The sequence below is a fragment of the Hibiscus syriacus genome, unplaced genomic scaffold (assembly GCF_006381635.1).
Source record: "Hibiscus syriacus cultivar Baekdansim isolate YM2019G1 unplaced genomic scaffold, ASM638163v2 tig00112498_pilon, whole genome shotgun sequence".
NCBI classification, from domain to species: Eukaryota; Viridiplantae; Streptophyta; class Magnoliopsida; order Malvales; family Malvaceae; genus Hibiscus; species Hibiscus syriacus.
In genome coordinates, this window is record NW_024063347.1 from 1126845 (window position 1) to 1143123 (window position 16279).

The 16279-nt window shown below is 31.6% G+C and overlaps 2 protein-coding genes and 1 long non-coding RNA gene across 3 annotated transcripts; all 3 read right to left on the minus strand.

Moving 5' to 3' along the window:
- Nucleotides 1-559: 559 nt before the first annotated feature.
- LOC120180591 lies at nt 560-4076 on the minus strand. The gene is made up of 3 exons (XR_005521696.1): nt 4062-4076; nt 2903-2906; nt 560-936 (listed from the first exon to the last, which is right to left on the minus strand). It is a non-coding gene; the product is annotated as an uncharacterized LOC120180591 (long non-coding RNA).
- Nucleotides 4077-4296: 220 nt separating this feature from the next.
- On the minus strand, nt 4297-7549 carry LOC120180551 (GATA transcription factor 25-like). Its single transcript, XM_039185863.1, is given in 8 exon segments — nt 4297-4785; nt 4897-4956; nt 5229-5334; nt 5519-5533; nt 5535-5615; nt 6665-6795; nt 6869-6952; nt 7194-7549. Coding segments are annotated over 8 exon segments (888 nt in total). The 5' UTR covers nt 7494-7549; the 3' UTR covers nt 4297-4674.
- A 5231-nt stretch (nt 7550-12780) lies between these two features.
- On the minus strand, nt 12781-15979 carry LOC120180522 (protein NETWORKED 2A-like). Its single transcript, XM_039185836.1, has 3 exons — nt 15832-15979; nt 14079-15662; nt 12781-13970 (listed from the first exon to the last, which is right to left on the minus strand). The coding sequence occupies exons 1-3, from the start codon at nt 15926-15928 to the stop codon at nt 12781-12783; spliced, it is 2871 nt and encodes a 956-aa protein (XP_039041767.1). The 5' UTR covers nt 15929-15979.
- Between the last annotated feature and the right edge of the window lie 300 nt (nt 15980-16279).

Consider the following 16279-nt stretch of genomic DNA (forward strand, 5'->3'; position numbering starts at 1 on the left):
ATAAATAAATAGGTTGACCGGATACCTTATTTCTTACCTGATCTGCGTTGTACCAGAAACGTGTCGGGTTCGGGAGTCGGTTACGGTCAAGGAAGGATTAGCACCTTGAACTGCCCTTTCGGTACCAATTAATTTTTCGGTTGTCTTTAATTGCGAAAATTAAAAATTAAAATTAAAATTAAAATTATTCGATTTAAATTATTTACCTTTAATTGGTTGAAAAGTATCCCTAAAGTCAAAATATTGTTAGATTATAAAATAAAATAAATATGAACAAAGAAAAAAACATTAATACAATAATAATAATCTCAAATACACGTGGGTTACATGAAATAAATGAGTCTGACTATTAAAACATGTCCATGTGCAAACATATTTAAAGGGTTTTTTAGAACTAATGTCAGAAAACATGTTATAGCTTTTCCTAAACTTGAAAGATAACAATATAAAACGCATAAATATAAGTGATGGAGAAAATTCACCATTAAATCCCCTCGGGCCCCAGTTCTTCAATAGCCTCCATGATAACAACTTTCTTCATGGCCTTCAAGTTCCTTTGATGAAGCAGAGAGCAGATCTAAACTGCGGCTTGTATATCCGAACTCTTAAGCTTGGCATCACAAATAGCAGAGACAGCTTCACTAACAAATTTACTTAAATTGACACTCCGTAGCTCCTCTATCAATCCTTCCTTCTGCTCTTCACTTATCAGCTTTAATTTTTTATCACAACTGTGTTGCGTTTAATACTAGAATCCAAAGTCCTGAGGAATCCAAAGTCAGGCCTTTCAGGATTCAAATTGGTTTGGTGAAGAGCCATTTTGCCCTCAATAGATTTCTTAACTTCCTCAAGACGAGCAACGATTTCCTCATCGTCTTGTTTTCCATGGTGTTCACCTCCAGCCTGAGATTCATCTTCGTGATGATCCATCTCCCCCTTTCACCCAAGCAAATTCCATCAATGTATAGCAAGAAGAGTGAGTGTCCCCACTTGGGAAGAGAATGAGAGCAAATAAAAATGGTAGAGAGTAGAAAAATCCTGGGGATCGTGGTCCCCAACTGCAAGTCAAATTCCTACAAACTAGGAACCATCCCCCTTTACGTTTGTGCAGTTCCCCCTTTTAAGCAAAAAGAAATGGGATTTCTTAGTTAGTGGGTAGTGGCTGGCATGATGGAATAGAGTGGATAGTTAATAATATTTTGTGGAATGGTGGGAGTTGGGCAAAAATCCTGCAAAATTAATAATAATAAAAATTAATAATAATAATAATATAAATAATATAATATAATAATATAATATTTTTTGTAGACCGGACGAAAATAAGTGTCTACAATTAGTAGATAAGGATGAAACAGCCATATTAGCCGAATGAGCAAAACAAGAGGGGGATGAGCAAGCAGCAGTTGATGAAGATGAAATCGAACGACAGAAAGATCCTAATAACTGAGCAACGAGATTACATGCATCACTCTCGAAGAATACACTGGTATGTACCTTCAACCACACATTGGAGAGAGTGGGACAGAAGCTGCAGCCACCACCAAACCAGAGTGATTACTCTGAGTGAAAGCACCATCTACATTTATCTTCACTGCCCCGTCCAGTACCAGAAGAAGCAGCACAAGTCTAAACATTAATTTATTAGCTCTTAAAGGTGATTATCAAAATACACTTTTAAAATAATTAATTATGTTTTTCATAGATATAGAGAGAAATTCTTTTATATAACCTTTTAATATATTCAATTAAAATATAATTTCCCTTCTAAATATTCAATTATTTTTAAAATAATCTTATAAAGTAATTCATAGTTTTTTTTCTTTTGTATTATTCATATGAATTATTTTATCCTTTTTTACTAAAAATCAATTTTAATATTAATAAACTCAAACTTTTGTTTTATTCCTTTTAATTCGTTTATAAAATTCAAAGTAAAAGGGTAACTTTTACTCCTGTAGTAGATACAATTTATCATTTTCGCCCCTACCATATTTTTACATCAATTTAACCCTCAAAATTGCTAAATTGCATTATTATATACCCTACCCTTCACTAAAAACCTTAAATTTAGAGTTTAAGTTAGAGATTAAGGTTAGGGTTTAGGGGTTATAGTTTAGGGTTAGCAATTTAAGGTTTTAAGTTATGAGTAGAGTATAGAATGATGCAATTAAACAACTTTAAGAGCTAAATTGATGCTAAAATACAATATAAGTGAAAATGATAAATTGAGTCAACTACGGGAGTAAAAGTTACCCATAAGGCAAATTTAGATGATATTTTTTTATACACATTCACACATCATGTGATTTGAATCCTTAATAAATTTAATCTCTAATATTATTGAATGTACAAATTATGTGATGTTATTATTATTTTTGAATTAAAATCAAATTAACAATGTATAAACGTTAAAATTTTAAATTACTATTATATTAATCATATAAAATAGACGAGAAACGTAAATATCGTGATAAATATATATTAACTAACGTAATAAATATATTTTTATAAAATAAATATAATTAATTTCAACGCATTTTAACATAAAAAAATTATTATTGACCGTCCAGACTCAAATTGTTATAGAGAATATGCATTGAGATCTTTTATTCAAGGTCTCAAGTTTGATTTTCAACATTCACGTTCAATATTTATTTTTAATGATTAAAATAAAAATATTTTTTAACGAGATAAAAGTGTAGACTCCTTAAAAAAATAGTGACTATTGTAAATGTTCACTTTCCGAATTTTATACTTAAATATACATATAGAAATAAGAATTTTTCACCCCGTGTAAGATTTTTTTAATTTTACATTATTTTAAGATCTTTAAATAAATAAAAAATAGACAGTTAAAATTAATAATAGAAAATGAAAAATCATTAACAAACCCTCATCCAACGATTCTAATAATATATAAAACTAAGAATTTTACATTATAACCAAATATTTAATTTAGTCTTTCACACTAAAACGCCCAATTTGACCCTCTAACTTGCAGATTACATCTATTTAACACCAAGGATAAATTGTTACTATACCCTTAATATTTGAGTAAATAGTGTTAATGTCGCAGACGAAATGTGAATGATGATATAGCATATGGATAATACTTGAGTTTATGAAGTTCGAGGACAAATGTTACTCTTAAACTTCTTAAAAAATCAATATTACCCTCAAACTTCTTAAAAAATCTATGTTACCCTCAAACTTCTTAAAAGACCAAATGTTATCCCTCTACATAATTCACATGTGAACAGACACATCAAGATCATGGATTATCGTGTTAACACCATTGACTACAACATCAATATACTGAACCACCGTATCAATACAGGAACAATCAACGTTAGTTAAAAGAATAATATAATGCAATTCACAAGTTCAAGGACCAAATTAAATGTATTTTTCACACAGTGAATAAATTGATTATGTAGCTTGATCTCAAAGGTAAAGTACCCTTTGGCCTATATATAAAAAGATGAATTCAAGTTCAAATACCCATTTAGCCTCTATAAAAAAAAGATGAATTCAAGTTTAGACACTATCTAAATCCAATTTACTTTTTAGGATAGTGTATTCAAACATTTCACTTTGTTTTAAGTTTTATTTCAAATGATTTGAGTTATTCACTTATTCCTGTAAATGTTAATCGACTTACTTGAAAATGTTATTTAATTTAAATTTGAATGATTGATAATTCTCACATGTATGCAACTGATAAATGAATTCAAAATTTATGACTAAAGATACGAATTCTGATTCAAATATTAGAGAAAAATACAATATATATATATATACACACACACAAACAAAATATTCATACACACTGATAAACTGACAATGTAACTTGTTTGGGGAAAATGCAGTGCAACTTATAATCCTCTATATTGTTGAAGCTTGGGAAAACTTAGGCAAATGGAACCCTAAAGTGGTGAGCAATTTTGGTGAACAACTAGTTAAGAATTCCAAGGGCTGGATTAAAATGACAGCAGAACATTTAATTTTGTCTATCTATAATAACGGTAGGTGTTTTACTTTAGAAGTAGCAACTAAATAACTATAATCACAATAATGCAATACAACAAGAGGCCCCAAGTGTGAAACTGATACAAAAATATTAGATAATACTAAGTTTTAATTTATCTGCACAACCAAGAACAGAGAGCTACCTGTTAACGATAGTTATATGAACCAACTGGATTAAAACTCACATTCCACGCATTTAACTTACACGGATCCACCTACCACTTGGAAACTGATAGATTAGAACAAGGATTTGACAAAGAAAGGGAATGAAATATGAAGTCCAATTAATCTTTACAGAAAAAGATTAGTCATCTTTTACATCAACTAATATGCATTTGATTAGTACATAAAGGAGGCTTAGATAGTTCATCTAAGATGATTTTTTGTGAGGGATAAGATACCGGTGCATAAGGCCTATAAGATTATAAAAGCTAAGATAGATGAAGCTTTAGGTAATACATCCGGAATGGGTTTTTTCCCTCTAAAAGAGGTAATCTCATGCAAAAGTTCCCTAAACGGAGGAATAGGAGGAGAAAACCTTGTATACAGATGAAGGTAGCTATGATATCTGTACATATAGCACAAGTTTGAAGGAACCTACTAATCAAGATCTACCTGAAACAATGGCCATATTAGCACAGACAATTAGTGCTCAGCAATTAGTGCAGATCCATCACCATTTGAGAAAGAAACTACATTGCTTTGTGCAGTAGGAATAGCAGTTCCAGGATCTGAGTCATTTGCTTCACTATCTCTCTATGTCATAAGAAAATGCAAATCATAGATTATGTTAATGAAATAAAGAGGTAAACTAGAACAGGCGGTCGAGAAGTCTAATATAATAAGCGTATGTGTTAAGAAACTTACGTGCTCGACTAGAGTCAAGGAATGATTCCTAGTTTTCTTGGGAATATCCCTCAAAGTACCCTGCATAAGTTCCTTTGTTAGAAACTCAAAACACAAGGCATGCTTTGCAGAGGGAAAGCATTGGTACACACGCAAAATTAAAAGCAAATGTAAAAGTAAATGCCCAAAAGAAACGGGATAAAACTTAAATGTAACAAGGGGGTTGAGAGAGAGTGGATGGGCCACTTCCTGGACAGCACATTGGAAAACCTTCTCAATCCACATTTGTGAACCAGAAAAACAATTTACCCCTACCCCAGAACTGTGAACTATCAAACACAAGAGACGCCAACCTTATTTGCCCAAAAAAGTCCACAAGCATTGCACAAAGACCTTGGACCAGATGGTCCACGTCGCATCATCGGGGTGGAATTTGAACTGATGCCACAATGAGTACACCTGGAAAAGTAGAAAATGACATTATATTATAACTCCAATTATTATAACTTATATTGAGAATTCACCAGGAAATTTTGAAACTGACGTCAGTAAATGGAATGCCTTACAAAAGAGAGAGAAATATAGTGTAGTTCAGAGAAAGAAAATATAAACAATAACACTCTGAAGACAGTATAAAACTCACGAAGTATCTGATAGTTTTATCATTGTCCTGAGTACCCGAGCTCTTAGTTCCATCAGACTTCTTGGAAGATGTAAATTGACCCTTATCACGCTGCATCCTGAAGCACTCACAGAAATCAAAACATAAATTAGGCAACTATGGGAACAGATATAAAGTTAGCAATGAGGAAGGACAGTCCCTAATGAGTTTTTCTAGATTCCTTTTCAGTTAAAATAAACCACCACAGATATTAAGATTCAATTTACATGGACTCAACTATATACATATTTCTAAATTATGCAGTTACTTAATCATTATTACATGTATAATCCATTCTCATTTGTCCATGTAATCCAATTGTTGCATTTGCACCTAGAGCAGTGAATTAAACTTTGAAGAAAAATAGTATTCTTCACTATTTTTTGAATTTCTTAATTTCTTTTGCCTCTTGAGAGACCCTTATTCGACTTCATCCATTTCTTCTGTATAAAAGCACCTAACTTGCCCGACTGTAACAGCTTAAACCTTACGCTTCCGGTTACTAACAATAACAAAACCCCCTAAATCAACAATATTTTTGGATAAATAAGCCATTGATGAGTTGACCATTGAACTTTGGTAATATTAAATGCAAAGTTATGAACGGTGCAAGGCGCTAGAACCCTTATATTCTTGAGGCACAAAATGCAAAAAGAATGTGCTTGCTTGAATGAAGTAAGGTGCAGCATATGTGTTTATTTTCGTAGGTGTGTCGCGACATATAAAAATAACATTTAAAACATAAACTCCCATGAAAATTAGCACATGAAAAGGATAAGTGGCACATGAGAATTAACATAACTCTCATAACAAACCATGAAAAGGAGCAATGAAAGGGCCATAAGAAAATAATGCAAATAAAGTGTGAATAAAAATCATTTACTTCAGCTATCAGTACAATCAGCAGCATAACTTTCACAATATAAACCATACTCTCCTCAAAGTGTTAATGCTCAGTAATTCCTCAAACCCCAAAAGGGCCATACTCACTATATTAATTCCCAGGGTAAGTTGTTAACATCAATTGTAAGATTTCTAAAAGGATCTTTCTAGTTCAAAATTTGATGGAAACTTTTGCAAGCACAGACAGCTAAACTAACTGCATGTCAGGGAAGGAAAAATGCACACCTAAGAGCAACTTCTTGGCGAACACCATATCTGACTTTCTTATCAAAGCATCGCTCTTTCCTCTTCTGACGAAACCTATCTAACGAAGCTGCCCTGTGTGGTTGATTAGATCTCGGAAAGTCCAAACCACCCTAATAATGAAAACAGGGTAAAAACCAAAGAATGTAAAACAATTTCTATATTCAACAAATTTAAGAGAATTACCCTTAGGTTCTGAGATGACATTTCAACACCATGGGGACCTGAAGTCAGTTCACATCCCCCTAGCAGTAATAACACCGCGTGGAACTGCAGAAATTCGATTCGAAATGAAATCTTTACAACGTGCATTTCATGGGGGGAAATATAGAAACAGGAATGATGAGAAGTATGATGTTCAATGTTGCTTTAACAACTTAAATTAAGCGAAATGAAGTCATATTTCTTTCCAATTTAAGTCGTCTTTTGGTTCTTCAAAAATCAAGCGTTTCAGCAAACCCTAATTTGGCTTAACGGGAGAGGGGGGAAAAACTGAAGGGGAAGACGATACCTTATCCAGAGTAATTGCATCGAATACATAGACCTGACCGCGAAACGAGAGAGTGAGCTGGCTTGCATCGTCGGCTCGCTGAACGATAGCCAAGTCAGAGGCTGAAGCAGCTGCGGCTGTTGCATACAGGGGATCGGTGGTGACGCCTTCAACTCCGATGCCGTTGTCAAGAGGGTGAGTGTCGTAACTAATGTTTCGGTGATTATCACCGGACGCCGACGCTGAAACATCGTCGCAGACGTCGGTGCCGGAGTCGGAGATCGGAGCCGAGACATTAATGGGCTGGGACTGTCCGTACATTGATGAAATTGGGATGTTGAAGCATTACAGGGAACAAATGGTGGGAAAGGAAAGTGAAAACGAAAAACCCTAATTAAGTTTAATTAAATCAACGGGAGTGGTTATATTTTTGGGTAAACTATACCAGTGACCAACCAACTATTGCCTCTTTTCACTTTGACTATCATTTTTATTTTGTCATCAATAAGAACACCTAATTATTTAAATGTATTCAATCGAGCCACTTGCTGTTAACAGTTAATGAAACTGCTGATGTAACAGTTAATAAAATTGATATAATTACACATTTGATCCTCAATACTTATATATTCTATCAATTTAGTCTTAATTTTAATTTAATTAATAAATTCAATCATCTAATTAAATAGTGACATGTGTCATTGTTTGATTAAAGGTTATTTTTTATAGTTTAATATACTTAATTTTATTATATTTTTCTTCCAACAGAAGGTGACATGGTTGGATGAAATGATGGATGGCAAACAAATTTTAAAGGAAAGGTATTTTAATGCACTTGAGAGGACTCCACCTAGCTCACCACTTGAGTTAGGAAATACACAATAGTATGTATATTTTATACTTTAATTAATACCAGAAAAAAAATGAAAGGAAAATGGCTATGGTAAGATTCAAACCTAAGCCAAATATAAAACTTAACATCAAAAATCACTCAAATAAATTTTATATTTGATTGATATTTAGATAGATTTTGTGTATTTTTAAACATTAATTTATACAAGATTAAAATAAAAATTAAATTTAAGTTTTGCAGGTGATTAAAATCGATTCTTAATTACACATTTTAATTATGCAATTTAATAAAAATAATTAAAATATAAATGATTCACATATTTTATTTTTCAATAAAAAATAAAATTATTAATTAAATTAAAATGATTATAAATTTTAGACTATATATATAATCATTAAATTATAAATGTTAAACATTAGTTTATACAAAATTAAAGAAAAACTATATTTAAGATTTACACATGATTAAATTCGACTTCTAATTACACATTTTAACTATGTAATCCAATAAAAATTTAATTGAAATATAAATAATCAATTTATTTTATTTTTAATAAAAGTAAAATTATTAATTAAATTAAAAAGTATCAATTTTTAGACTATATATATAACTTAAATTAATTTTTCTTTTTAATCTTTTATAAATTAGTGTTTAATATATATATTCTATCCAAAAATTAACTAAATGTAAAATTTGCTTGAGTAATTTTGTGCTGTTAAGTTTTATATTTAGCCTAGGTTCGAATCTTTCGATAACTATTTTTCTTTTTTTATTTTCTGGTATAAATTAAAGTATAAAATATATAGACTATTGTGTGCTTCCCAACTCAAACAGACAATGACCCAGGTTGGAGTCCTCTCAATCGCATTAAATTACCTTTTTCCTATAATATATAAATTATGCTGAAAAACTTTACTTGTAATGTTTGACTTGATGGTAAATCCGTACGCATCCCTTCCACTGCGCGTGAGTTCTATCCCCAGCAGCTGCGCATTTAATTATTTGATATCATTTTAACACAAATCGATGGGGACACGTGTTACCATTTGATTGGACTTAAAATATATTAAATTAAAATTAAATATAACTTAATTAAGTAGTGATCGTTACCATTTGATTGAGAGATTAACTTTATTAAATTATAACTAAATTGATAAATTATATAAATATTGATGACTAAATACGTAATTATATTATTTTTATTAATTGCTACATCAGCAATTCCATTAACCGCTAACAGCGAATGGTTTTATTGAACATTTAAATAGTTAAGTGACTTGACAAAAATTCAAATATATTGGTCAAAGTAAAAAGAGGTAATAATTGGGTGGTCACTAGTATAATTTACCTTAATTTTTTTAATTGGATTTTAGCCTTTCTTTCTCTTTCCTTGGTAAATAGGTTTTCTTTTGAAAAAATTCTTCGATGCTCGTCGAGCGTGGATGTGCAACGTTAATGATGAGTACTATTAAATTAATTTATAAAATATTAAATTATAAAGTATTAAACGTATAATTATAAATTAGTTAAAATTTTAAATGTAATTTAACTAAAATACAATTCTTATAAAACATTAGTTTTTAGGTAATTTATATAATTGATCACCTAACTATTTATCCCTTTTACTTTAACAATCAATTTTTTAATTTTGTCAATGAGGTCACCTAATTATTTAAATCTTATCAATAAAGCCACATGTCGTTAAATATTAACGGATGAGATGATGTGGTAGTTAATAAAATTTGTATAATTACACATTTAGTCCACATTACTTACACATTCTATTAATTTGGTTCTAACTTTTAATTTATTCAATAAATTTAATCCTCAATCAGATGGTGACATGTGTCACTGTGTAATTGATTTTTTTAATATTTTTATTTAATTTAATAAATTTTCCATCCAATCAAATAGTGTAACATGTCATCAATTGAATTGATATAAAATAAATTAAATCAATAATTGTTTATGGTGGGGTTGAACCCAAGAGGTGAGGAGAGGAAGTAAACACCCCAACCATTGGGCTACAACATTCAAATGACAGACCTATCACGACATAATATATATAGTTAATGGTAATAAAAAATGGGAAATGACCTAATAAGAACTTCAACATGGAATAATTGAATAATACGATAATATGATATATATATATATATATATATATATACACACACATACAAATATTATAATTGATTAATATGTGAATGTATTTTATTAAATCATTTTAATGAAAAAATAAAAATAGTTTTAATATTATAGTTGAAATATAACGAAGAGCTTCGTTAACTTAGAATTTTTCTGATAGTTTAAGGCTTATCTTAGTAAGCATTTTAACTTATGCATTGACTTGTTTATATCCCGGTTAGAGTAAGAAATTTATATTTTATTATTTGTTCATTATATATTTGGAGAAAATTTTAGGGTAAACTTGATTTTATTGAATTAGTCTATTTTAATATAAAGTTGTTAATAAGATTAGAATCCGATCGACGTTATAATATTTAAAATATAAGATATGATACATTTCAGTTCAATAAAATTAGAATAATGAAGACAAATTATTAATTTAAAATGTGTAAAACGATACATTTCAATTATAACATATTAAATTCACTTTTTATTGTATTTTTTGTATTTAATGTGATTTAAAATATAAATAAAACTATTCATTTATTAATCAATTATAATATTTGTTTATATATTTTATTTTTCATACTATTCAATCATTTTATGTTTGAGTCTCTATAAGGTCATTTATCACCATTAACTAGATTATAAATTATATAGATTATGTTATGTATACTAGACAAATATAGTTGTTTAGATTAATGGTCAAGGTACTCAATTTTTTGACTTGCGTCTCAAGTTCAAACCCCACCATCAACGATTATTGATTTAATTTATTTTTATTCATTCAATTGATGGCACGTGGCATCATTTGATTGGATGAAAATTTTATTAAAAATATTAAAAAATCTAATCACATAGTGATACATGTCACCATTGGATAGATGATTAATTTTTTTTGAATTAAATAAAAGTTAGGACCAAATTAATATAATGTGTAAGTAATGTGAACAAAATGTGTAATTATAAAAATTTTATTAACTGTCACTTCATTTCCTCCATTAATATTAAAAGACATGTGGCTTGATTGACAATATTTAAATAGTTAGGTGACCCGATTGACAAAATTAAAAAATCGGTGGTTAAAGTAAAAGAGATAAATAATTAGATGATCAATTGTATAGTTTACCCTAAACACTAATGTTTTATAAATATTTTATTTTAATTAAATTACATTTAGATTTTCAACTAATTTATATACATTTAATATTTTATAATTTAATATTTTATAAATTAATTTAATGATATTCATCATTAATGATACTCATCCGTATTCGTCGAGCATAAAAACATCGTTAATGATACTCTCCGACAACTTACTTTATTGTAAAAACTATCAAAATATTATTTTAATATTAATATTATGTAAATGATAAATACTTGTTCCCTTGACCAAGAGAACGTTATACAATGACGTGATCAAGAATGTAGGTATATGGATTTATGTGTAAGCCTGTAGTTGGGCCTGGATAGGAAGAGTATTTGTCTAGAGTTCAAAATTACGAAGTCCACATTTAATTAAAAATAAAAATTATTTATTTAGTCACACATTTATTATTTTATTTGTATTATGATCACTTAATTATTTTTTAAATCATAATTAATAATATATTATATTTTATATTTTGGTTATCTATCATTAAAAAACTAACGACAATGTTGGTGTAGCTTTTTTAAATTATTTTGTTATTTTCACTTAATTATTCTTTATTATTATTTTGTCAAGATTGAGAAGGTTGAAATTGAATTTGGACTCTCTTAAAAGAGGGTGATGATTGTTTTGTATGAGTAGTTGGGTGTTTAATAAAATTCCTTGATGTTTTATATTTTAAAATTTGATGTATTTATTAGATAGTTTATTAAATGTAATAGAAAATAAAATTTCTTCATTTTTTCTTTGGATTTAATATCGCCATGAATGATCAAGATGTCACTCATTTGTTATCATGTTGATCTTCCTTGCTTTGAACCCTTTGATTGGATTTGGATACATGATTTGCGTTTGTGGATAGGTTTCTTACGTTGCTCGATTATAATTTATCGGTAGTCTTTCAATAGTTTGATCCTCTTTTGTGATATGTTTATCGATGCGATCAAATATTCGTATATACTTTTTATTCAAGTTTATTTGATTAAGTGGTTAACATTTTTCTTATATGATCATTGTGTGATCTTAAGTAACTAGTTTATTGTGTTAATAATTATCAGAAAATGTTCTTATTATGTATTTTAATTTACTATTATGGTTGTAAACTTTTATTGTAATTTGGATATTTTTCTATTTTAAGTATTGAAAAAAACAAACAAGTCATAAAAGGGACTTCATTCTAAAATTTTAAAAATTTGATAATCACTTAAAATATACATTATATTGATTAAACATATACTTAAACATTTATTTTTTTTAAATTATGAATTAAAAAAAACACAAATCGGACTATAATCTTAAGTATATCAATGGAGAATGAAAGAATCAATGGACTATAATCATGTCTTAAATTCTACATTACAACTATAAAATAAAATTAAGAATCCAAAACCATTATGAGTATGCAGAAAAGGGGTTTTAATTAAAGTAAAAAAAACTAGAAACCTTCCAAATGGTGTCAAGTAAATTACAGTCTCTTACGAAGGCTCAGTAGGATCTGCAAGGTAACTGTGTTGTCTCTGAAATTGCGGCTGCCCGCACATGAACATCGACGAGGCCTTTTGCTTCCTTAACTTGGTTCCGAACAAGAACGAACGGAGAGGGATTCTATGCCGTGATCCCGTTCCAGATTGTTGTTGTTGCCTTGATGCCGAGGCAGCTTCGATTTCATTCTCCAAGTTGGCCATTATACTCTCTATTTCCTCCTTGAGTTGTTGCATGCGGTGGAAGCCTCCTTTCAACTCGTCCGAAACCCTGATGTTTTCCTGTTTCATGCTTAGAATCTCTCCTTCAAACTTTGCAGCCTGATACCCGTTGAGCTCAGGCTCACCTTCATGGCCAATTGCATTGCTCATCCTTGATACCTCTTCTTCGATGTTGCACAGGGAAGAATATCGACCCTGCACTTCGTCTTTCAACACTGCATTGCTTTCCAACCATAACGTCAGTTCAGCTTTTATTTCTCGTAAATGAGCATAAATGGGGCGTGCTTCCGATCCCATAGGTCCCTCTTTTCCATTATGTTCTTGCTTCTTTCTTTCTCTCAATGTTAATAACTCACTTTTCAAGTCCTGCACTGAAGTTTGATATTTCTGTATCTGATGAAAAGATGTGCTGAACCTCAACCAAAACGCTAGGTTGTCTTCGAGCAATTCATCGATATCCGATCGGATTTTACCTTCTGGGGTTAAGAAAGAACGGGATCGAGTTAAAGATCTTATTCTTGTTTTTTCAGTCCCTTTCTCAATGGATTCGCCTTTCCCTTCATCTGCTGCTACTGGTGATATCTGAATGAAATCTGACAATGTAGATTCCGGGCTAATCATGGTAATGGATGCTTCATATTTTGTTAAGTTACCGTCCTTATTTTCATCGATAAAGTTCGACTTTTGGCGTAACAATTGAATCTCATCATCTCTGATAGCGAGAGCATTCTTCAGTTCTCTGATCTCGGATGCCAATTCGCAGTAACCATCCCGGTTTTTCTGATCTACTTCTTTAAGCTTCTTTCTTACATCCTTATAATTCCGATGAACCGAAGAGTACTCATCTAGTAAAACCTTTTCCCTCTCATCCGATTCACTCTTGTACAGCTTCCTCCAGTTTTGCAGCTCCTCTTCTTCATCGGTCTCTAATTCCAGATTCTCGGTATCAATGGTACTGCTTGCTGTTCCGGACAAAGATTTCGTCTCAGCTTTGTAATCATCCATCTGTTCTGTATCCTTTCCCGAGTCAGCATCGATCTTATTGCCTGATTCAGAATCAACAATGGTACTGCTTGCTGTTTCGGACAAGAATTTCTTCTCGGCTTTGTATTCATCCATCTGTTCCGTACCCTTTTCCGAATCAGCATCAATCTTATTGACTGATTCCAAATCGACGTCGTTTCTTCCTTTAGCAGAGTCATCTCCATCCTTCCCTTCCATGTCGATCTCGGCGTCTTTTAAGGCTGAACTATTACCAGGAACTGACTCAATACAATGTCCTTCAATTTTACTATCAGGTTTGGCATCCACCTCGGTTTTTCCTTCTTTGGAGAGATCCATATTGTCGACCTCCTCATCCATCTTCACGGCATGTAAATTCACTGATAAATGATTGATTTTACAGCTTGCTTCAGTGAAATGAGCCTTGAGGCTGTTATTTTGGTCTATAATAGTTCTTAAAAGATTTTTAACTCTACTTAATTCCCCCTCCAAGGCACCAATCCTATGTTCTGCGCTGTCTGAGTCTCCAACCAGCGCTAACTCATCTTCTTCGAGGCTCTTGACGAATTTTTGAAGGTCATCAGCATCTGATTTCAATCTCTTTACTGAAGCAGTCTCGGAAAAGACCGCATTTTCGAGATTAACAACTCTTTGTATGAGGTCATCGATTTTTTCGGCAAGCTGTGACATTGTAAGAGAGACACTCGAGCTTAATTCGAGCTTCTCTTCAATCTCCTTTTGCAACGATTCCATATACTGTCTCCCCTTTTCACAGCTCTCGAATTCGTAGACCATTTTATTGACATCCGTGGACAAACTCACCGTTTTTAGCTCCTCCTTCTGATTTATTGGTGGGCAATTAAACTTCCTCCTAAGAGCTTCAAAAGCATCATTTACTTTCTTAATCCTTTTGGATTCAACTCTTCCTTCTTCAGTTGATTGCTCATGTGTTTCTTGCAACTTAACCAACGACTCTTGGCAAGATTTAAGAACTCGATTTGCCATTAGAAGCCGAGCTTCGTTATCATCGATAGCGGATCCGATATCATACTCATCCTGCAAACAGTATATCCTCTTTTGCTTTTCGGTTATGCCATTTTCGATGTCACATAATCTCTTATACCCTTGCTCATATGAGTTCTTCACAAACTCCCATTCAGTTTGCATTTCTAAAATCTCCTTTTGAAGTTTGTTTATTTCTTCCAATGCCTCCTCTTTGCTCAACCCCGAATTCGGACACAAACCAGCTTGAGCCAGACTAATAGCCTTCTTTAACTGTCCCTTTCTCAACACCAACATCGACTGGCTCCGAAAATCTTTCTTCGGAATCGTAGCTCTCAATCCCGGTTTTGATGGCTCCAGTGTATCCGGCCTCGAAGAACTCGATGCGAAGCAACTGTTTTCGTCATCTTCATCATGAATGGAATATGGAACTTGATCGGGAAACACAGTGGCAATGGTGCGATTGGCACTTTGTAGATCCCTTGATAAGAGATCATACCTCTCGGCTAATGCTCGATAAGCTCGATAAGTGTCTTCAAGAATGATTAAAAGCTCCGGTCTCCTTCTATAATACATATTTACCTTTTGTACAAAGGAATCTCCATCATCATCAATGATTTCAAGCATGCCAGAGACTTTCTCCTCCACATCTGTGATTTTCAAGTCAAATAAAAAAAAAGCAATAATCTGTTGGGTATTAACTGGTAGCATTTTTACTCGTTCTCTAATTTTATCATATATATAGAGGGTGATATCATCATATTCACGTTTGGAGATGAATTGATACAATCATAAAATGAAAAGAAAAGTTCAGATTACCGTGAAGATTCTGTTCAAGCCACTTGGATTGCTTTGTTCTGATATGGCTAGACCACCACCAGGAATATGCATTGCTGGCAACTTTCTGCAGCATCATGTTTTCTTTCTTGCCTTGCTAATCTGAATCTCCCCCGTTATTCCAAGTAGAAGAAGATTCGTTGATCAAAGAACAATGGAGAAAAATGTCGATACTTAGCGAATAAGGAAAGTAATTTGAGTCGGAAATGGAGGAGAGGATAGCTCGCCCGGATTATGTGTTCAATCCATTGATAAACAGCTTTAAATATAGGAATTGCTATCAGTGGCCTTCATTTGCCAGATTCTCTCCTCCTACAATTTTATTATTTTTTATAATTAAAACTATACATATAAATTATTTTCAATTCCATTTTTATTTTTTTTCTTAAATTTTGAAAGAATCAAAATGTGGCTCGTATTGCATTGGTCT

Coding starts and splice junctions, on each gene's coding strand:
- LOC120180522 (XM_039185836.1), bottom strand. CDS start 15,928: ATGATGCTGCAGAAAGTTGCCAGCAATGCATATTCCTGGTGGTGGTCT. Junction 15,663..15,831: donor GCTTGAACAGAATCTTCACG/GTAATCTGAACT, acceptor TGAAAATCACAG/ATGTGGAGGAGAAAGTCTCT. Junction 13,971..14,078: donor CTTGTCCGAAACAGCAAGCA/GTACCATTGTTG, acceptor TGTCCGGAACAG/CAAGCAGTACCATTGATACC.